The sequence below is a fragment of the Symphalangus syndactylus genome, chromosome 14 (assembly GCF_028878055.3).
Source record: "Symphalangus syndactylus isolate Jambi chromosome 14, NHGRI_mSymSyn1-v2.1_pri, whole genome shotgun sequence".
Lineage (NCBI taxonomy): Eukaryota > Metazoa > Chordata > Mammalia > Primates > Hylobatidae > Symphalangus > Symphalangus syndactylus.
The window spans coordinates 77946908-77971492 of NC_072436.2; the positions used below are offsets into that span (position 1 = coordinate 77946908).

General features: G+C 38.5%; 1 protein-coding gene across 27 annotated transcripts in view; it reads right to left on the reverse strand.

Moving 5' to 3' along the window:
• EHBP1 (EH domain binding protein 1) overlaps positions 1 to 24585 on the reverse strand; it is a 387904-nt gene that overhangs the window by 328283 nt on the left and 35036 nt on the right. For 26 of the 27 annotated variants that reach the window (XM_055241558.1, XM_055241553.2, XM_055241557.2 and 23 more), the window contains one exon: positions 23729 to 24127. The exons of the other annotated variant lie outside the window; for it this stretch is intronic. In XM_055241558.1, coding sequence (XP_055097533.1) covers positions 23729 to 23832 — 104 coding nt within the window. In that variant the 5' untranslated portion in view covers positions 23833 to 24127. The remainder of the gene's footprint in view (positions 1 to 23728; positions 24128 to 24585) is intronic. 27 annotated transcript variants of the gene reach the window in all.

Sequence of the window (24585 nt, forward strand, 5' to 3'; positions counted from 1 at the left end):
CTCTCTGCCTGTCTCTCTCTGTGTCTGTCTTCTGTCTGTCTTTCTCTGCCTGTCTGTCTCTCTGTCTCTCTCCCTATCTGTTTCTCTCTCTCTCTGTCTCTGTCTCTGTCTCTATCTGTCTCTCTCTCTGTGTCTCTCTTTCTGTTTCTCTCTGTCTCTGTCTCTGTCTTTCTCTCTGTGTCTCTTTCTGTCTCTCTGTCTCTCCGTCTATCTCTGTCTCTGTGTGTGTGTGTGTGTGTCTGCCTTCTGTCTTACTCTTTCTCTGCTTGTCTGTCTGCCTGTCTGTCTCTCTCTCCGTCTGTTTCTCTCTCTCTCTCTCTCTCTCTTTGTTTCTCTCTGTCTCTGTCCATCTCTGTCTTTCTCTGTCTGTCTCTTTGTCTGTCTCTCTCTCTCTTTCTTTCTCTCTTTGTGTATTTTTGTCTCTCTCTGTCTCTGTCTCTCTCTCTCTAAAAAAAAAAAGAAAAAAAAGATGTTTAGAGCAGCTTTATTCATAATTGTCAAAACTCAGAAGCAACTAAGATGTCCTTCAACAGGTAAATGGATAAACTGTGGCACATCCAGACAATGGAATATTATTTACTGATGAAAAAGAAATAAGCTATCAAGCCACAAGACATGGAGGAAACTTCAATGCATATTGATGACTGAAAGAAGCCAATCGGAAAAGGCTACCTAATGTATGATTCCAACAACATGACATTCTGGAAAAGGCAAAACTATGGTGACAGTAAAAAGATTAGTAGTTGCCAGAAATTCAGTGGGAGGGAGAGCGGGAGTGAGGGAGAGATTTCAGAGGATTTTCAGAGCCATGAAAATATTCTGTATGATACTATAATGGTGGAATCCTGTCATTATTAATGTAAGATATCAGTAAGAGGGGGCAAATAGGGGCAGATGAGGGGTATATGAAAATTGTCCGTACTCTACTTAATTTTTCTGTAAATTCATAACTGCTCAAAAACATAAACTCTATTAATTGTTTTAAAGGAGAAAGATCAAAAACTAGATAGAACAGTAGTCAATAAATAACACAACTTTTATATGCACTAAGAAAACAAAGAATTTGTGTGACTCTCTCTATAGCACTATTTGCTTTATTACAGTGGTTTGGAACTAAGATCACAATATCTCTGAGGTATGTCTATACATATTAAAACTATGCCAAGATACCATTTCTCACCTCTCACTTTGGCAAAAACTTCAGGACAACAAATTTGGTATTCGAGGCTGTGGGGAAACAGGCACTCTCATATATTTCTGGTGGGAAGGCAAATTGGTAAAACCCTTATGGAGAGGAATTTGGCAATATCTAACAAGACTACATATGTGTTTACCTTTTGACACAGCAATTCCATTTCTAGGAATTTACTCCCAAACATAAAGGCTATTCATTAAAGTACTGTATGTGCAAAATATTAGGAACAATCTAAATGCCCACATATAAGAGAATAGTTGGATAAACTATAGTGTATCACAAAGATAGTACTTTGTAGCTGTTGAGAAAAAAAAAAAAACAATAAGGACAAACTCTGTGAACTGATATGGAATCATTTCCAGAATATATTAAGTGAAAAAGTAAAGTGAAAGTACTGATTGTATTGTCTTACCTCTTCTGTATAGGTAAAATAAATAAATTTTTTAGAAGTGCATATATCTGCACATTCATGCAAAAAGAAACAAAGGAAGAAAATAACCAGACTAGACAAATGGTGCTAGAAGTAAATACTCACATACAAAAGAATAAAAGTAGACACCTTCCTTACACCATACACAAAAATTAACTCAAAATAGATTATAGACTTACTCTTACTATATTTAAGAGTTAAAATTATAAAACTCTTATAAAAAATAGAAGTAGTAAATCTTTGTGACTTTGGGTTAGGCAAAGTCTAAGAAGACACAACACCAAAAGTACAAGTAACAAAATAAAAAATAGACATATTATTAATGTATTAATATACTACATTTTATGAAAATTAAACCCTTTTTTAAAAACACCACCAAGAAAGTAAATAGCTTACAACATGAGAGAAACTTTTTGTAAATCACATACCTGATAAGTGTCTTATATGCAAAATATATAAAGAATTATTACAACACTAAAAGGAAATTATCCAATTAAAAATGGGCAAATGATTACAATACACATTTCTCCAAAAAAGACATGTAAATGGTCTATAAGCATATGAAAATATTGTGGCTCAACATGGTTCAGCAATTAGAGAAATGCAAGTCAAAAACCACAATGATATAACACTTTACATATACTTAAATGGCTAAAATGAAAAAGACAATCAGATGTGTTGGTGACGAAATGAAGAAACTGGAACCTTCATACATTGCTGGTGGGAATGTGAAATGATGCAGCCACTTTGGTAAACAGTTTGATGGTTCTTCAAAAAGTTAGTTACTACATGGTCCAGGATTCCACTTCCAGGTATGTACCTGAGATAAAATAGGAATGAGACACAGCTACTTCTTCATAATGTTTAAACCATGCCTTTTACTTAAAGAATTCCAGGAACTGGCCTTAGGAAATCTAAATATCAAACCAAGGTTGTGGAGTGTCCCACTTCAGGAAAGAATGCTTAACAATTAACTTATAGCCTTGTTGCCTCTGGCCAGACTACCAGGTTGTCCAATATTCAAGATAAATATCACAATCAGATACGCTGACCCGCATACCCTACCCTTCACATGCTTTTCCCAGCCCAGCCTGCATATCTCACCCCTGATGTCAATTCTCGCACTTTGTCTAACAAAAAATTTCCTACCAGCTGTTTCACAGACTCAGCTAGAGAGTCCTTGCACCTCTGCTGTCTCCCTTGCGCTCAAGTGCAAGCCCCAAAATAACAGCCTTGTCTGGGATATCTACTTGGCCCTATGTTAATTTTTACTATACAGGGAGCCAAAGAGCCTGTGACCTGTAACATACCCAAGACACAAATGTTCACAGCAGCATTATTCATAATAGCAGAAAAGTGGAAACAGCCCAAATGTTCATCAACTGATGAATGGATAAAATATAACATATCCATATAATATTCAGCAATAAAAAGGAATGAAGTATTGACATTTGTTACACATGGATGAACCTTGAAACCATAATGCTAAGTGAAAGAAACCAGTCACAAAAGACCATATAGTATCTGGAATAGGCAAATCTAGAAAGAACAGAAATTAGATTAGTGGTTACCTGGGGGTTGAGTGGGGAGGGGAATTCCAGAGGAATAGGGAGTGACTGCTAACAGGTATGGGATTTTTTCACAAAAATGTTCCAAAATTAGATAGTGACTATGGTTGCACAACTCTAGAAATACATTAAAAACCACTGAATTGTACACTTTAAAAGGGCAAACTGTTTAGTACATGAGTTATACCTCAATAAATCTGTTTAAAAAAAAAAAGGAAGAAGAAGAAACCCAGAATAACAAAACTAGTTACATTCAGGAGTTGGGTGGAACAAGGTGGAAAGGACAGAGAGTTGGGAACAGGATAATCAGGATGGGGAAGACATAATTTTAAAAATAGTTCTTGTAGGCCAGGCGCAGTGGCTCACACCTGTAATCCCAGCACTTTGGGAGGCCAAGGTGGGCTGATCACAAGGTCAGGAGTTTGAGATCAGCCTGACCAACATGGTGAAACAACATGTCTACAAAAAAATACAAAAATTAGTCGGGGGTGGCATGTGCCTGTAATCCCAGCTACTCACGAGGCTGAGGCAGGAGAATTGCTTGAACCTGGGAGGTGGAGGTCACAGTGAGCCGAGATCGCACCACTGCACTCCAGCCTGGGCGACAGAGCAAGACTCCGTCTCAAAAAAAAAAAAATAGTTCTCACATGGGGAACAACATTAAAATTTAATTAATTAATTAATTCAACAGGATGGGAGGATTTTATAGTGTGAAACATAAATAAAAACAAATGAATCTATCTATGCTTCAAATAAAAAACAAAACCAGGCTGGTAGTGAGTTACCTCAATCGATTGTTCACAGTCAGTAACAGATTGAACTCCTAGTTCTATTCTTTCTCCCTTTCTCAACAGTGCACTTAACTAGTCTAAAATAAAAAATAAAAACAAAACCATACTGAATACTAACACTAATGGGTAAGAGTTTGATTAGGAATAGGATAAGAGAGAGGGCAAGACGGCCGACTAGAGCAGCCAGATAGAACAGATGCCACAAAGGGATTGAGATGGCTGGCACACGCCTAACAGATCTTCAGAGGAAAAGTACTGAGAGCAGAAAGAGGGAAGACACAGAAGCTGGGATGAAGGGTGAGGAAGCTGGAAACCCAGCACAGGGCTACCTACCGCACATCAGTAGTCATTCCAGGCCTCCAAGGATTCCAGGAGACTGGGTGAGTTGAACTGGCAAGGAGAAGCCCACCCACTCTCACCATTGACCTGTGGAATCCTGGTAAGAGGAGACTCCTCCACCACAATGGACACTCGAGTTGGCAGGGAGAGCTGCTTAGAGAAGTGGTAGGGGCAGTAAGCTGTGGAACTCAGAGGGTTTGGTGAAGGAGCATCTGTAATAGAGCACGGCCAGGGTTGCCCATCCCCCTAGGCTTTACTTGCTCCCATAGGAGATTTTAGCCCTAGAGGTACTGTTGGACCTCAACGCTGCAGGGCAGTCTTGCCCATCAGACAAGGCCAGTCCAACCCCTGTGTCCCTTGGTCTGCTGGCCTCTCCCTGGGCCCTAGCCTGGCCACATCTGCTTACACAGAAGCCTTGAGTGCCCTGGGGGCCCACAACTTAGCTCCTATGCTACCAACAGTGCTTGACTGGTGGAGGCTCCCGCAGGGCAGCTCTCATAGCCATGCACCAGCCTACCTGCTTCCTCCCCACACTGTAGCTCCGACACCCCACCTCCAATCATGACAACCCCCCACATCGCTTTGCTGGCGGTGTGTGCATGGGCAAGTTTTGGCTTCCTTGCTCCATCAGCTGCTCATGTGCATGCACCCTACCCAGCCACTGCTGCCTCCAGAGTGCAGTCCATCCCCCATCCTCCACCAACCACATTTCAGTGGGAGCCTCGGCAGGCACAGAGCCAGCCAACTCCACCCCCACCAGCACCCTGCCTTTGTACCAACACTGCTGTGGGAGTGAAACCAGGCAGAGAACAGCAGACTCCCTGCTGCCCTGAGTAACCACCCCTGACGGCAGTGCACAGTGCACGCAGACTTGTGCCTGCCAATGCCCCACCCCTGTGCCAACACCACCGGCATGCATAGTTGCCAGCAGGGGGCCCCCGCATCCCCACGAATGGGTTGCCTCTGCCACTGAGGTGAACACTGGCTTGGAGGCAGGCACCCCGGGAAACACTAGCACACTGCCGCAACCAATGAGCATACACTCCACCACACTGCCACAGCCGCTGCTGCTGGTATATGCAAATGAGGCACATGCAAATAAGGCACAAGCAAATGAGGATGGATATCACTGTCACCACACTACAAAACACTTTGGCCAACACCACTCAGCACCTTGGAGCGCCCCCACTGCCACACAGCACAGTGGATTCCTACCCCCAAGGAGCCAGAGAACAAAGTCAGGGCTGATAAAAGTCCCCCAGAGTTAGAGCACACAGTCCAGGAGTTGGGAGCTAAGCACTGACCCCCTAAAATCTTCCAGAAATGAAGTCAGTTGGCTGAATCCACCTTATACCACAATCAAGCCCTCTAGGTCAGCAGTCCCCAATCTTTATGGCACCAGGAACCAATTTCATGGAACACAATTTTTCCACACAAGTTGGGAGAAGGCATTATTAGATTCTCATAAGGAGCATACAAGTTACATCCCTTGCATGAGCAGTTCACAATAGCGTTTGTGCTCCTGTGAGAATCTATTGCCACCACTGATCTGACAGTAGGAGGAGTTCAGGTAGTAATGCTCACTCGCCTGCCTGCCCACTACTCACCTCCTGCTGTGCAGCCCAGTTCCCAACAGGCCATAGACTGGTACCAGTCCATGGCCTAGGGGTTGGGGACCCCTCCTCTAGGCCATCAAATAGGATAAAAGAAAAAAAAAAAAACTATCCAAAGGCGAGCGACTTCAAAGATTGAAGAAACATCAGCCCATAAAGATGAAAAAGGACCAACAAAAGAACTCGAACAATTCAAAAAGCCAAAGTGCCTTCCTTCCTCCAAACAACTGCACTACCTCTCCTGCAAGCATTCTGAATTAAGCCGAGATGGCTGAAGTGACAGAAATAGAATTCAGTATATGGACAGGAACAAGGATCACTGAGATGCAGTACACTAAAACCCAACCCAAGGAAGCTAAGAATCACAATAAAACAATGCAGGAGCTGACAAGACAAAATAACCGGTATAGAAAAGAATGTAACCAATCTGACAGACCTGAAAAACACACTACAAGAATTTCATAATGCAATCACAAGAACTAATAGCAAAACAGACCAAGCGGAGGAAAGAATTTCAGAGCTTGAAGACTGCTTTCTGAAATAAGACAGTCAGACAAGAATAGACAAAAAAGAATGAAAAGGAACAAATAAAACCTCTAAGAAATATGGGATTATGTAAAGAGACCAAATCTATGACTTGCTGGTATCCCTGAAAGAGATAGGGAGAGTGTAAGCAACTCGGAAAACGTATTTCAGGATACCATCCATGAGAACTTCCCCAACCTAGCTAGAGGGGCCAACATTCAAATTCAGGAAACGCAGAGAACCCTAGTAAGATACTTCACAAGAAGATCATCCTCAAGACACATAATAATCAGATTCCCCAAGGTTGAAATGAAAGAAAAAATGCTAGAGAGAAAGGTCAGGTCATCTACAAAGAGAAGCCCATCAGACTAACAGTGGACCTCTTAGCAGAAGAAACCTTACAAGCCAGAAGAGACTAGGAGCCTATATTCAACATTCTCAAAGAAAAGAAATTCCAACCCAGAATTTCATATCTCGCCAAACTAAGCTTCATAAGAGAAGGAGAAATAAAATCCTTTCCACATAAGGAAATGCTGAGGGAATTAATTATCACCAGATCTGCCTTATGAGAGCTCCTAAAGGAAACACTATATATGGAAAGGAAAGACTGTTTCCAGCCACTACAAAAACACACTTAAGTACACAGGCCAGTGACACTATAAAGCAACCACACAAGTCTGCATAATAACCAGCTAACATCACGATGACAGGATGAAATCCAAACATATCAATATTAATCTTGAATGTAAATGGGCTAAACACTCCAATTAAAAGGCACAGAGTGGAAAGCTGCATAAAGAACCAAGACTTATTGGTATGCTGTCTTCAAGAGACCCACCTCACATGCAATGACACCCATAGGCTCAAAATAAAGGGATGGAGAAAAATCTACAAGGCTAATGGAAAATAGAAAAAAGCAAAAGTTGCAATCCTAATTTCAGACAATATAGAATTTAAATCACAAAGATTAAAAAAGACAAAGAAGGGCATTACATAATGGTAAAGGGTTCAACAAGAAGACCTAATTATCCTAAATACATGTGCATCCAAGACAGGAGCACCCCAATTCATAAAGCAATTTCTTAGAGACCTTCAAAGAGACTTATGGAAGACTTCAACACCTCATGACAGTCTAAATCACTGAGGCAGAAAATTAACAAAGATATTGAAGACCTGAACCCAGCACTGGATCAAATGGACCTCATAGACATCTATAGAACTCTCCATCCAAAAACAACAGAATATACATTCTTCTCATCACATGGCACATACTCTAAAATCAACCACATAATTGGACATAAAATACCTCAGCCAAGGAGTAAAAGAACTGAAATCATAACAACAGTTCTCTTGAACCACAGCACAATCAATATCATGTGACTCCTGATGCACAGGAGAATACACAACTTCACTTTGGTACTACTGCGAAGTATTCATAACCTGAACCTAATCATGAGTAAATATCAGACAAACACAAATTTAGGAACATTCTTCAAAAGTGTCAAGGTGAATTGACACTTAAGAAGTGTCAAGTGTCAAAACAAAGACTGAGGAATTCTACTAGATTAAAGGAGATTAAAGAGATGTGACAACTAAATGTAACATATGGTCCTGGATTAGATCCTGGTCTAGGGAGGAAAAAATTCTTCTTTTGGTATCAACAGAATTCTTGAGATAATTGGAGAAATCTGAATTAGGTTTATAGATTAAGTAATAGCATTACATACAAATGTAAATTTCCTGATTTTGACAAATTAAACTGTGGTTATGTTTAAAAAAAAAAATCCCTATTTTTGGCAGGGCATGGTGGCTCACACCTGTAATCCCACCATTTTGGGAGGCTGAGGCAGGTGGATCACGAGATCAAGACTATCCTGGCTAACACGGTGAAACCCCAACTCTACTAAAAATACAAAAAATTAGCCAGGTGTGGTGGTACACATCTGTAGTTCCAGCTACTCGGGAGGCTGAGGCAGGAGAATCGCTTGAACCCAGGAGGCGGAGGTTGCAGTGAGCTGAGATTGCATGCCACTGCACTCCAGCATGGGCAATAGAGTGAGACTGTGTCTCAAAAAAAGAAAAAAAATCCCTATTTTTAAGAAATACATACTGAAGTGTTTATGGGTAAAGGGGCACTATGGTACAACTTACTCTTAAATGTTAAGAAAAAAATTACATACAAAATAGCTTAAGAGAGACTGATAAAGCAAATATGGTAAAATGTTGCCACTTGGGGAATTGGGGGGAAATGTATATGTGAATTATTTGTATTGTGTTTGCAACTTTTCTATAAGTCTGAAATTATTTCAAAATAAAGGTTCTTTTTAAAAATAGAAAGGGTTATTTTTAAAAAACAATGTACCTCCTTGTCGGAACCTCTGTACAAAAGGCAGTAATGATATCAAAAGGTTATTTTATAAATAACCATTAAGTACACACTGATATGAATAAATAACTGAATAAATACATGAGGAATAAAGGACAAATCTTGATTACAGAAAAATTCCAAAAAAAACTACAGAAGGAATAAAGGAAACAGAAAATTATCATTAGGACACAGTAGTGATCACTACAAGCAAACTCTACTGATGAATTTTTAAATTCGTGACCAAAACTTTAAAGAGAAATAGGACAGTTACATAACTTCAAAGTATCTTCCCCCCAATATTTATTAGTTCTGTGGTAGTTGTAACATATGTTCAAATTCTTTGATACTTCTCCTTCCAGGAGATGAAACTTAATTCTCCTCCCTGAGTGTATATTGGATTTAGAAACTGGCTTCTAATGCATAAAATATGAAAGGGTAAAATAGTAACTTTACAGTGGAGAAACTCCATAGACTAAGTGATCAAGGTGAGTATTACCAGTGATAAGTCATGTTGATATCATGTGGTATATGATATTATGTGACAGGGGCTAGAGGCACTTTACCTCTGTGGTATTTTACCAAAATTCCACCATCTCAGTCTAATGACTAAAAAAACATCAAACAAACCCAATTTGAGGGACATTCTACAAAATAACCTAACCAGCACTTGGCAAACCTAACAAGGTCATGAAAAAACAAAAAAAAAAGACTAAAAACTATTACAGATTAGAGGAGATATGACAACTAAATGCAATGTGGTAACCTTGACTACATCCTTGGACAGAAAAAAAGGATATTAGTGAGAAAACTGGTGAAATCTAATAAAGTCTGTAGCTTGCCTAATAATATTAATCTTAGTTTTGATAAATGACAATGGTAAATTTATTTATTCAAATTTTACCCAAAAAAAAGCAAGGTGATGTGATATATAAGAACTCTCTATACCAAGGTTGTCCAACCTGCGGCCCAACACAAAATCACAAACTTTCTTAAAGCATTATGAGATTTATGCAGGGACTTATTTTTTTAAAGCTCATCAACTATCATTAGTGTTAGTGTATTTTACGTGGCCCAAGACAATTCTTCTTCCAGTGTGGCCCAGGGAAACGAAAAGATGGGACACCCCTGCTCTATACTATCTTTGCAACTCTTCTGTAAGCCTAAAATTAATTCCATAAAAAGTTTCAAAATAAATGAATTAACCAGTTTTTAAAAGTAATTTTGCAAATTAGAGTACTCTTCAAATTAAAGCTGAACCATTAAACTTGATATCTAGACCCACTTATTGCATGAATAAATCCAGTTTTAATTAAGTTACTTTGAGATAGGGTTTTACTACATAGTTTTCTGCATTTAATGATTTTGGAGAGGGAAAGAGAAGAATAAAAGATAAAATTTGAGAGAATCTATTTGCACATAGTAAAAACAAGATTTCAGAATCTTAAGGGAAATGGTTAGAAGAAGACAAGTAAAATAGAGTAAGGACATATTTAAAGGAAGGCTAATTTTAGAAGGACAACTATGGCAGTAATATAGGCAAAGGGGAGACCAGAGGGGCCAGGAAAGCATTAAGTGCTATCACAAAAGCCTACACTAGAGGTTCCCAAACTTTCTGGGTTTACAAGGCCCTTAATGTGTAATTTTTTTCAGACTCCCTCACCCCCAAGCCAAAAGAAATACCTAACCATTTTGTTTATTAAGTAGTCAGGTCCAAACAACTTAAGAAAGATGTATGTCCTAAAAACTTAGCACCTGTTTTAGACACTTGACAATCTAATTCTCAAACTTGAGAATTAGATTGGACACTGCCTCCCTAGTTTCCTGTTCCACACAGATTTCATGTGATACGTGCTTTTTGTCATAGCAACTGCCAAAAGCCCAGCTTTGCAAAAATGTGGTGTCATTGAAAAGAATGTAGCAATCTAATTTTGAAACTGAACTACCTCAAGCTAGTACAGTCTTCTGTTATTATCAGTGGAGGATTGGTTTCAGGACCTCCTGAGGATACCAAAATCTGAGGCTGCTCAAGTCCCTGACATAAAATGGCATAGTATTTGCATATAACCTATGGACATCCTCCTGTATACTTTAAAGTCATCTCTAAATTACTTACAATAGCTAATACAATGTAAGTGCTATGTAAATATTTTTACACTGTATTTTTTAGAGAATAATGACCAAAACGAATCTGTACATGTTTGATACAGTTTTGTTTTTCAAATATTTTCAATCCACGGTTGGTTGAATCCATAGATGCAGAACCCACAGATACAGAGAGGACCAACTATACTTTGTGTGGTTTCCAATAGATGCTGCTATGTTTCCTTCAAAATTGTTAAACATCTCTTGGCTCCCTTGTGAGTTCTCTGCAGTGCCCCTGGGCTCCTTGGCACAGTTTGTGAATCACGGCCCTTGGCAAAAGACAGCAAAGGATGGAAACAAGGCAATGGAAGAGAAAAATCAACGTGAGAATTCAGACATGCTTCAGAGAAAAAAAATGAGCAGATCTACTAGTGATGTTGTCTAGAAGTATAATTATAGTGCAAGTATTTAAGGAGTTTCAAAACTTTTCTTAAAAAAAAAATTATTCTGGTCGGCACAGTAGCTCATGCCTGTAATCCTAGCACTTTGGGAGGCCAAGGCAGATGGATCACTTGAGCCCTGTGTTCAAGACCAGCCTGGGCAACATGGCAAAACTTTGCCTCTACAAAAAATACAAAAAATTAGCCAGGCGTGATGACACACATCTGTAGTACCAGCTACTCAGGAGGCTGAGATGAGGGACATCACTTGAGCCCAGGAACCAAGACTCCACCACTACACTCCAGCCTGGGTGATGGAAGTGAGACCCTAGCTCAGAAGAAAAAAAAAAAAATTCTACCTCAACAGTCAGAATAGCTATCTCTCAACACTCTTTGCTTATATGGAAAAGAACAAACCAGGCTTGTCTTTAAATGAATCAATGAACCTGTTTAAATATTTGTTAATTTTGGCAGCTAAAATGGCATAGTTAAAACACATTGCTCTCACTTTTAATCAGAAAGAAAATCACAAAATAGCTGAACCACTGTAAGAAAACTCAACTCAAAATTTCAAGTCAACAAACATTTTTTGGAGTACCAATAGAACTGTCATCCAGCACCTGCCAAAGCTTTGTTTCAGATGGACTTTTAAGAAAGAATCAAATATGGTAGTTCTAAGACCTAATTTGATACTCTTCAGCAATTGGGTAACTTCTAAAATGACAGATTTGCCATCACTGCCACAGACCTACAGAATCAGGACCTCCTAGGGGATATGGAAATCTCCATATTTGCAAAGCACCCCAGCAATTCTAAAGATAGTCAGTCTGGGAAGCAATGGCTAAATCAGCACTGTCCTGTAAAACTTTTTGTGGTGATGAACATGTTCCATATTTGCACTATCCAAGATGGTGGTCCCTAGCCACATGTGGCTAGTAAGCATTTGAAATGTGCCTACTGTAACTGAAGAACTGAATTTTACATTTAATTTAAATTGATTTAAATGTAGATGTAAATAGCACATATAGTTAGTTCCCTCTGTACTAGACAGCACAAAACTAAATGATTTATGTAAAATTTCCATTCTTCTAAATTTCCCAAGTGGTACTCTTGGTTTAAATTAGATGATCAGAAAACTAGGTTTCTCAGCCATATTCTCTCATAAAAAGTCTTCATGAATGGTCGACATAAACATTATCTTATTTCACAGTGGTTCTGAGTCTTTTGTAGTTGGAGATTTTATCCAATGTCATATTTTATTTTCATAATAAAAATCCTCTTTGGATTAAGGTCTAAGAAAAGTCTGCAAACAAATTTATATACTTTCTTTAGCCAGGAGGACTATTAAAGAGCCAATGTGCATCCCTTTTTGCCTTGGCTGCCAATAAACTCAGAACAAAATCCAGTCTCCAATAGCAGCAACTAACTCCTCTCAAGTGCCTAGTAATATGTGCTCTCTCTGCTCCTGTAAGACCATCATTCTATGTATATCCCTAAATTAGTCAACATGGTATTATTTTAAATTCTTAGGCTGACAAACTCTTTTAGACATAGGCAGGTTATCAAATTTTAAAGTGTTTTTTTAATTAAAGGTAAATTTTATAGGTTTTAAAAAAAAACTTTATTAAAACTATTTTCGAAATAACAACACCTGGATTAATAAAACCAGGAAATTTTTTAATAAACCAAACTTACTAAAGAATATCAGTAGGTGCCTTTTGGCAAAGCTGCCTAAAAATATCACTATAACAGTGATACATAAGACAAATACCAGGCATAATGACATCCTGCAGTAATTTCACTGCCTCTGTTTCAAGCTCAGTTCCACTCCTTTTAACAAATATGCAAAAGTCCTAATGTAGAATATGAACATCCCTGTTGAGTATTCAAAATGCTTTGTGCAATTTTTCCTGAACTATTTGTATATCATGCAGTGAACAAGTTCAGTGGCTCTTTTGTTGAAATTTCCCAAAAAATCAGAACAAACACATTTGATACATCAATAGCACATTTCTAGAAATGCCTAATTTTAAGTTCCAGGGGCATTTTAATTGCAAAACTCATTTGAAACTAAACTAAATCATAAGAACAGAACCTCCTCACATAATCCCTTAAAATTTCATTTTAGAAATCAACTTTTAAAGTATGTAAATCAAGATTTGATACCAAAATAATGTATGAAAATTACACACTACAAAAAGATCCTGGGCTCATTTCTTTAAAATCATGACAGGAAAAAAAATTTTAAGGAGAAACTGGCCCTGGGCATGGTGGCTTACACCTGTAATCCCAGCACTTTTGAGGGGCCAAGGCAGAGGGCCGCTTGAGGCCAGAAGTTCAAGACCAGCCTGGACAACATAGTGAGACCCCTGTCGCTACAAAAGATAATGAAAAACGAAATGAACAGTCGTCACACAGAAAAACATCATAAATTGCAGCAGGTGGCAGACACTTTAGCAGCCAGAGTTGGCAGCCAGGAACGCAAAAAGCACTGGGAAACAACTCCTTGCTGCCTGTCCAGGCAGTTGCCAGGGGAGCAAAGGGCCTCGGGAAAAGGAAAGGGACCTCAGACCTTCCAGATTGCTTCCTCTCACAAGAAACTATTTGTCACAGGAATTAAGATGGCTGCTGAACCAGTGGAAGACAATTCCATCAACTTTGTGGCAATGAAATTTATTGACAATACACTTTATAGCTGAAGATGATGGTAAAGTATAAATGAATTTATTTTTCTTTGCAAACTAAGTACCTGCTTGAGACACATCTGTATTGCCATTATTCACTGAGAAAAAAACAGTTCACATGATACCAATGTATTTGGAAAGTCAATCTGCCCTCAAAGGAATGAGGACTCAGTAGCACAGCTTTGGAATGAAGATGACCATAAGAGACACAAAGAAGAACCTCTAGCAAAAGATGCTTCCCTACACCTTAAAAAATTATCCAGTTCTTAGAATCTACAAAATAGACCTTGCCTGTTTCATAAGTCCTAAGATTAGCAGGGAGTCATGGATTCTGTTGGGTGGGGGAGTTGCATAGGAAAAGGGGATTGAAGCCTTAGAATTGTCCAAAATCAGTAACACCTCCTCTCAGAAAATGCTTTGGGAAGAAGCCTGGGAGGTTCCTGGGTTGGGGCAAGGTGAGCAGAAAATTCTGGAAGTAGAGGAGATAGGAATGGGTGGGGCAAGAAGACCACATTGAAAGGCCAAGATCTGAAAGAAACCATGCATTTATGATTTCAGGGTAATTCAGAATAAAAGAGCAGGAGCAAGAGAATGATGAGAGAAGCTAGAGTGATAAATAGGGTGTAGAGCAAGATGTTCTCTTACTCCAAGATGTGAAATTTTGACTTTATCTTAGTGATAATAGGGTTAATTAAGCACAACATATATTAGCTAGGGTAAAGATTAGTTTGTTGTAACAAAGACATCCAAAGATACAGTAGCTGAATTAAGATAGAAAATGTTTCTCTCAAAAAAAGTCTAAGTAGGCAGCTCAGAAGTAGTATGGCTGGAAGCAACCTGATGATATTGGGACCCTGACTTTCTTCAGTCTTGTTACCCATCATCCCCTAGTTGTGGATCTCATTCACATAGTTGAAAATCATCATTCTTCCTGGGTCCATACCTCAGTTATCAAGAATGGGTCAAGATAAGAGGAAGTCAGGTTCATTCCTTTCAAAGACTCTAATTGGAAGTTGTACACATCAATTCCCCTCATATTCCATTGACTAGAATTTAATCACATGGCCATACCAAGTGCAAGGAAATCTGGAAAATATAATCTTTACTCTGGGTAGCCATATGACTCTTTAAAATTCAGAAATAGGCCGGGCGCGGTGGCTCAAGCCTGTAATCCCAGCACTTTGGGAGGCCGAGGCGGGCGGATCACGAGGTCAGGAGATCGAGACCATCCTGGCTAACACAGTGAAACCCCATCTCTACTAAAAATACAAAAAATTAGCCGGACGTGTTGGCAGGCGCCTGTAGTCCCAGCTACTCGGGAGGCTGAGGCAGGAGAATGGCATGAACCCGGGAGGCGGAGCTTGCAGTGAGCCGAGATCGCGCCATTGCACTCCCGCCTGGGAGACAGAGCAAGACTCCGTCTCAAAAAAAAAAAAAAAAAAAAAAAAAAAAAAAAAAAAAAAAAAAAAAAAAATTCAGAAATAATACATTTTTAAAATGCCAAAAAAAAAAAAAAAAGAAATACATCATAAAATGGCTTGGCACAGTGACTCGGCTGGGCACAGTGGCTCACGTCTGTAATCCCAGCACTTTGGGAGGCCAAAACAGGTGGATCACGAGGTCAGGAGATCGAGACCATCCTGGCTAACATGGTGAAACCCCGTCCCTGCTAAAAATACAAAAAATTAGCTGGCCATGGTGGCACACACCTATAGTCCCAGCTACTTGGGAGGCAGAGGCAGGAGAATTGCTTGAACCCGGGAGGTGGAGGCTGCAGTGAGCCAAGATGGTGCCACTGCACTCCAGCCTGGGTGACAGAGCAAGACTCAGTCTCAAAAGAAAAAAAGAAAAGAAATACATCATAAATATCATAAAACATCACTACAGGACACATATGAACACACAGACATGCATACACAAATGCTGGCAAATTAATTCTACTTTGGAGGAATTAAGTTAGTTTTCTTAGCCCAACATTTGCTTGAAATTATTATAAAAAGGAAATAAAGTTATAAAACCATAGGAATTGATTTTGCTTCAGAAGCAAAAATATGTAGTTCCTCTCCCCAAAAGTCAAAGTATTGTCAAAACTTAGCTCATTTCAGCCCTGTACTTCGCAGGCACATTCCCTGGTTACTCCTACCTCCCTGGTCACTCCAACCTATGCTAGTTCATCTTTCTCTAACACTCTTAAAAGTTCAGGTTATATTTACAATCTTCTTCCCACCTACTCTAACCTTTCTCTCTAGATAGTTCTCTTCATCACTCACTGCTTATTTATCAGATAAAAAATAATAACAACAATGGGTAAAATTTACTGGGTGCTTACTCTGTCAGACACTGTTCTAACCCCTTTATTACAGGTATTATCTTACTTAATCTTCAAAACAACTCTGTGCTGGAAGTAGTGTTATTATCATCTCCACTACAGAAGAGGTACTAAGAGATAATTTGTCCAAGGTCACACAGCCAGAAAATATGTATTTTACACATACACAGACCTCAATGTTTTCAGAAGCTGTTCTAAAGTTTCTTTCTATAAGGCTGGAAAACTGGCACAATGGTCTCTTCTCTGTTACTTACGTAGTTTGAGTGGAATAAGACTAAACTAATAGTTTAGAGCCTGAGCACAGAGAAAACAGAAAGGTGCTAGACTCTGTATTCCCTAAACACTAGCTGCAAGTAACTCCCATGACTTAAAGCAGAAGTCAGCAAACTTTTTCTTTCTTTCTTTCTTTTTTTTTTTTTAAGAGATAGGGTCTCACCATGTTACCCAGGCTGGTCTTGAACTACTGAACTCCTGAGTTCAAGGGATCCTGCCACCTCGGCCCCTCCCAAAGTGTGAAGATTTACAGAAAAAGTTTGTTCTCTATTTTTTTAGAGAACAAAAGAGCCAGTTTGGATCAGGCCAGAGTTTGCCAACTCTTGATCTAGAGGCATATTTTGAGTCATGTGTAGACATAATCATGATGTAAGCACATCAATATCCAATTATGGCATTAGGTGGCTCCACTATATTCCTTAAAGAACCCACCACAATTGAATTTTGTAAAACTGTTCTTCACATAGAATAAAGACTTAAAATCTGGATAAAATACAATATGTAACAATTACAATTTAAAAAAAAAATCAGTTCATAAGATACTATCATGAAATTACAAAGAAGTAACATCAATTTAGCATTTGCTAAAATCATATACCTTTGACAACTTACAATATAGAAAAGACTGCACTATTTTGTTTCAAGGAATAAGATGTTCAAGATTCACATAACTTGCAACATAGAAAGTATTGCAAACTAACCTCTCTAGAAGCAAGCCTAGAAACTAGGGAACAATACCTTTCTTACCTTGCCTCTCCCTTTTGCAGTCATCTAACCTTCTGCCCCATCTCTCCCCTCATACATTAAAGATTTTAGCACCAGGCCAAGTGCTGTGGCTCACACCTATAATCCCAATACTTTGGGAGGCTGAGGTGGGCAGATCATTTGAGGACAGGAGTTCGAGACCAGCCTGGCCAACATAGCAAAACCCTGTCTCCTCTACTAAAAATACAAAAAAACTAGCCAGACATGGTGGTACATGCCGGTAATCCCAGCTACTTAGGAGGCTGAGGCATGAGAATCGCTTGAACCCAGGAGGCAGAGGTTGCAATGAGCCACTGCACTCCACCCTAGGCAACAGAGTGTGACTCTGTCTCAAAAAAAAAAAAAAAAAAAAAAAAAAAAAAAAAAAAAAAAAAAGAGTTTAGCACCTGACTCCGCCTTAAACGTTTCTTCTCCCATTATTCTTGGTAACTTCAAGAGCCACACAAATAATCTGTCCACACATTGACCTCTAAATTCCTTGACCGCCCTCTTCACACCCAAAAAATCTTTTATTCCATTTCACCTCAGCCACCAACTCTCATGGTTATATACTAATAGCTATAGTCTCTAACAAGGAATAGGAATACCTGGAAGGTGCAAAAGATTATCTACTTAAACACAGCAAGAAATTCTTCTTAAATTTATTTATTTTAAATGTATTTATTTTATTAAAGGAAATTAAAGTATACTCATATTTCATGTATGCAGTATATTAAAAATATATTGGGATATGTACTTATTTTTGTAAACAGATATGCACATTGATCCAAGGACACCACCAGTATCTTGTCATTAACATTAACCACATCCTCAAAATCAAGCATCTCACACTCTTCCACCTCCCATCTTTCCAGCTCCCAACCCCAACAATTCTTTAACCTCTTTAAAATCTTTCAATCATTATCCTTTTCATGCTCTCACTGACTATCCCATCTTTCACGTACTTACCTTCCTCCTTTTCCAGCTTATATTCCGTGGTTCATCACTAAAAGCACTCCTGCAAATTTGCTCTCAATTTCCCTGTCTCTCTTCCCCTCAGTTATACATTCCTGACAAAATCCAATCCTGGTCAAATCCAACTCTACCTATTCTGCACCGAAGCACTGAACACAGTTGGATTAAAATACGCAAACTTGCTGGTTGCATTCACTTAAAATTTATAATCACAAAGTTAAGAAGGTCATCACTACTACCCAGCAATCCCCCTACATTTCCCTGGTCAATTCATTCTCACTTTGACAACTTCATACCTCATCTCCTCAGTTCTTCAACAACTGTCACCTCCCTCCCAGCAGATGATTTCTTATATTATTTCCCTGAGAAAACAGAATGTCCACATCCTCCCCAACCAAATCTACCAACCTATCTGCTTCTCTACCCATGTACCCTGCTTCTCCCCTTGTAACAGTGAATGGTCCCTGCTTCTACCTAAGTTCAACCTTTCCACTTGTGTTCTGGATCCTTTTCTCTTTCTCTCACTCAAAGACTTTTCTGTCCTAAGGTTACCTCCTCTCCCACCACATCATCCATTTTTCCTTCTCTACCAATCATTTCCATCAGCATTTAAACATGCTGCAGTATCTGCCAAGCAAAAAATGTACCTTGAACCCTTGTCTCTCTCCAGGTATTACCTAGTTCTCTGCTTTGTAGCAAAACACTCCAAAAAAAAATCATCTATACTCACTGTAATCACTTCCTTTCCTCTAAGCCAACTTAATCAAGTCTTCATCTCCACCACTCCATTGAACCATTCCTCAAAATCATTAGTTCTTTCCATCTTGCCAAATCCAGTGGTCACCTTGCTCAACCTCTCAACAGTATTTGACACAGCCAAATACTCCCTTAATACACTTTTTGCAGTTGGTTTCTTAGAAAACACGCTCTCCTAATTTTCCTATCTCACTACTGCTTGTTTCCTGTCTCCTTTGTTGGCTCCTCCTCTCCTTCCTCACCTCTATATGCTGAAGTGCCTCAAGGCTCAGTCCTCAATCCTCTTCTCAATCTGTATTAATGCATAGGAAATTTCCTATAGCCCCATGATTATAAATACTACTTACATACTAAGATGATCCAGCCTCTGAGTTTGAGACTTTTATAATTAACTGCTTCATTAAGATCTCCATCTGGATGTCCCAAACGAAAAGCAAACAGAATTCTTGACTTCTCCCTCACACCAAACCTTTTCCTCCTCAAGTGTTCCCCTATGCCTTCAATTAATATTACATTCACCTGGTTGCTCAGGTCAAAAACCTGTAGTCATTATTGTCTCTTACTTTACATCATATCTAATCCATCAGTAAGTCCTGCTAACTATATCTTTAAAAAATTTATTATCCAGCTATATGCACATAAAATTGTCAAAACTCACTGAACTGTACACTTAAAATGGATGCATTTTACTATATACAAAAGTGTAAATTATATCTCAATAAAGTGTGGTGGTGCTGAGTGTGTGTGAGGGTATGTGTGTGTTACTTACATATGTCTGAACACTTCTCACCACCTACTACTCTGTTTGAATTACTGCAATAGCCTATTAGCTGGTATCCCTGCTTCCACTTTTACTCATGACAGTCCATATCCCACAAAACACACCAAGTTTGTTTCTAATTAACGCTTTTTTCTGTTCTTTGTAAAATTTATTTCAAAAGTAGGTTATTTACATCAAGGCTCATGTATCTCTATATCACTCCATGGTCAACAGAGAAATGCTTGCTTAAGCCACCCAAAGAAGTGGATCTGAAATTAATACTTCTTAATGTAATTTGGTTTTCATAAATTCAAGAACACTGAAAGTGCATGTAGTCTTCTTAATGTCTAATTGGAAAACTAAGCTGGGATCAGTGACACATGGCCTGGAACATCAGATTAAAGAGTTTATGTTTTATCTAACAGGCCAGTGTCACAAACTTAAACACTAAGAAAAACTACTTTTTTTTAACCTTTCAAATCCTGGGGTCACAAGGTTGGCAAAGATGGTGAAATAATGAACAAAAAGAAGAGTTACTTTCAGGGATATATCTTCACCTTTTTGTACCTCTAGAGTTTTGAACCATGTGATTGTATTGCCTATTTAAAATATAAATTATAATTAAAATTATATTTTAAAATAAGGAAAAGGAATTCTTATATGACATAGAAAAATAAGAAACTAAAATAAATACATGACTTTTTGGGAAAAGTTTATGGCACTTTGAATATTTTTAGTCCTCCCACCACAACTAAGAATTAGATGGAAGAAATATAAATACAAATATAAAATATGTTCATATATATACATACAAAATATAATATGTATTCATACATAATGATTAATGTCATATATTAGAGAGCTTTTACCAGAATTTAATTTGCAACCTAGTTAAATTATCATCATAACCCCAATTTGCCAACTTTCATAGTTTCCTTAAACACCTGTAAAGCCTTTGAGAACTCATATAGTAAAGATTTCTCTCAGAAATCTAAAAGCCTACAGATGATAAAAGAACAGAACAGACAGTAAACTAAGAGAGAAATGATAGTATAGTCTCTTTCAAACTCATCTCCAGAGGCCAGTCTTACTACTTGCCAATAGCTACATCATTTAATAATTAAATGACATAAGGACAACAAGAAGAGTAGGGGGTATAAACCCCTATCATCTCCAAATTTGCTACAGCCCCTTCATGTGGCAATCAAGGAATGATGACGAATAGGACCTCCCTGGTATACTGTCCTTCTCTCAAATGAAAAAAAGACATTCTCGTTTTTGTTCCTGATCTAAGTTCTAGTGGTTCTAGAACTGGTATAAATAATTCTGGTATTAAGTTCTAGATATAAGTTCTGGAACCACTAGACAATACGAGAAGTATTAGGGGGTACTTAATATTTAGTACCCCCAATACTTCTAGGAGAACATCCGAATCCTTCTGGTATTAAGTCCAGATCCTATCATAAGACCTGATTTAATAGGGACACCATAATGGCCATCCCTAAAAGTAATCAAGCCATTTATTCAACTGCAATCAAGCTAAATTTTCACTGTAGCTTTTACCTTTAGACACATTAGCAATAACTTACATTGTTATTTAAAAATTAATAACTTAAAAGCTCTAGGGAAATAAAATTCCAGGAAGACTGCAAACTGTGAGGAAGAAACTGATTTTCTAACTAAGGAATCACCTGATAATGTTCTATTTCCCTTAAGAAAAAGATTAAAATTTAACCATCTTAACGTTGATGCTCCCAGTATACTGCCAAGTTAAGAAACATCTATAATCACGACCTTCTCCAGCTTAGTTAAGTACACCCCAATTTCCAACACAAAAGCTTGGATGTCAATCTAGCCCTTTTCTTCTCCCTCATCCCCATCTTGCTCAGATCCCCAATTGAAATGACCACCAAATCCTACCAATTTTGTGTTCTGAGAGTGTTCCTCCAGTTAATTCTCTCCATTCCCTTTGCCATTGCCTAGTCCTAAACTTTTGTCTCCCCTTATTTATTAAAACAGCTACCCTAATAGTGCTGCTTCCAGTCACCCTTTTACTATGATCCTCAATCTACACTGCTGTCCTGGTGATTTTCCAATAGCAAACCTAATGTCTCTTCTGCTCATAATCTTTCACTATGTTTCTATCACCTACAGAATAATTCCCAAATCATTTATTAACAGCATATAACTTTACATGTTTTCAGTCCTGCCTGACTCTCAAACCTCCTATCTCACTGCATGCTCCCCAATCCTACACTTTAAACCCCATTAATATCAAACTATACTACTTGAATTTCCAGCACATCCCATGCTAGGTAAGCTTCCCATGTTTCTGCATAGGTTGTTGCTTCAGTCTAGAATGTCTTTCACTTCTTCTCCCTTGGCTTCCTGGACAACAACTATGAATCTTTCAAAACCCAGCTCAGATCCCAGGAAGCCATCCCAACAACTCATCCTCTACCCTTAAAGAATTGACTGTTTTTCCCTCTGCGACCTCTGTACATAATAATGGCATCTATTAGGCACTATATCCCTGACACTGTTCCAAGCATTTTATATGTATTAACTCATTTAATCTTCACAATTACCCTCCCCATGAAGTGGCACCATTATGACCTTTATGGATATGGAAACTTGAATCACAGAGAAGTTAAATAACCTGTCCTCAAAGATATTCAACTGGATGGAGACAGATTAAAATCCTTATGTCATACATATTTATATTATTGCATCCCTCACGGTGAATTTATTCATGTGACTCTCCTTATACTGGACTGTACACTCCTTGAGGACAGGGATTATGTCGTATTCTACTCTAAATCCACAGTACCTGGTATAAAGTAGGTAATGAGTGCATGCATTTCTCAAACTGATTTTAAAATAATATTCCTAATAAGTTGAAGAGAAAAGCATTCAGAAACTAGTTCCAAATAAATATTCAAATATAAGAGTTCTAGAATAGAGCAAGCTATTTTTTTAACCTAATAAAAAGGATGTTAAAAAGAAAAATTATTACAGACCTGAATTACAGTCCTTCTGGACAAAGAAATGGACTTATTTTGCAATAAGTCCATTACTGCTTAATCACTGCTGTAAATCAATACCCAAATGACCATTTGCTTAAAATTAACTTTTTTCTCTCACTAAATAAAAAATTTTTGTTGTTTATCATTCAGAGCAATGGAAAGAAAGCCCTATATTTACTCTTCTCAAGTGGAAAAAAGCCAATCACAGACCAGTACTACTAATTGCTTCCTTAAATCTGGCCAAGAAATGTATCCCATTAGGCAATGAAAATAAAATACAGTTGCCTGAGTAAGCATTTAACAAAAGAATTTCTAAGGTTTTCTGGATGGCATTCCATTAATCAAATAATGAAAAATTATTTATCCTAAGCAAGGAAAAATGAAAAAACAAAAATAAAATAGATTACCATCACCCCACAAGAATATAGATTTCTATATTAAAACTCTATTAAATCATATGCCTGTTATATTAAAATATACGCATTAATGCTCACAATATTTCAGTTGCCATCGTCTCCTTAAAATTACAAAAATCAAAGTTATTTTAACACTAATGACGAACAGCCTCAAAACCAAATCTATTGTATTTAGTGTGCTCTCACAGTTACAGTCCTCTGAGCCATACTGAGGCGCAGTAATTAAAATCCACAGGGATGGTACTAGCAGCAACAGTGCACAGCACAGTACTTGTTAGAGTTATCTGCACCCCACCCAGCTTCTACACACTAGTGCACTATAGAAAGGTAAATATACTATCAGAAGACCCAGAGTTTAGGCCACAGTATGCTTAGGCCATAGCACAGCAAACTCTACCTCCAGGTACACCTTACCATTTCTTCGTACACTCAACCATCAGCTCCTGGTAGGAGGCCACAAACTGGAACTTGGATGCATGTTTTCCCACACGCTGCAGTCTCTTCCAAACTGAAGCCATGATGATCAGTCAAGACACTGGAGCAGTTCTGGGTTAGCAATACAGCAGCTTTAATAATGCAGAGGGTCCAAAGCAAAGGAACTTTGCATGTATGTCTTTTAAAAACTCAACTACAACTCGAAATGATGCTTGGGGTCCATAAGTCTTCTCCCTGTTTCACAGGGTAAATCCCATCTTAGATGAATGGCCCAGTCAAGAACACTATGATATACGTGACAGGACGAGTGGGAGGGGGTTCCCTCATGGAGACATCACCATGCCACCTCAGGGGCTATATGATGTGTATTCTGGAGGACTGAAAAGCAAAACAAAGACAAAAAGTGAAAGAATATGAGGAGAGAATCATGAGAAGTGACTAACCACCCATGTTAAATAACGCTGCAAAAGACCATCCCAGTTCTCTGCATGTCTTTTAAACAATGAAACAAAACACCGACCTCAAAAGCCAGTAACATGAAGGATACAAGACACCAAGGAAGAAATTACAATTCACACAGAAGACGTGGAGCGACACATCAGGTAGTCAGCATCAACAACAATCCAGAGAGACGGTAACTCGGGGCCCTACCTCCCCCTGTTAGCATCACAGAAGGGCGAGCAGAGAGCGAAAGTATAGGGATGCTGTTTAATGTCCACCGCCAGAAAGAGGGAGAAGTGGAGTATTTTTTAATAAACTTTGTTTTTCAGTCGATAATTAATAGCCTCAAGTCCGACAATATGTGCTTGGAACAAATTAGGGAGCCAGGAGGAATG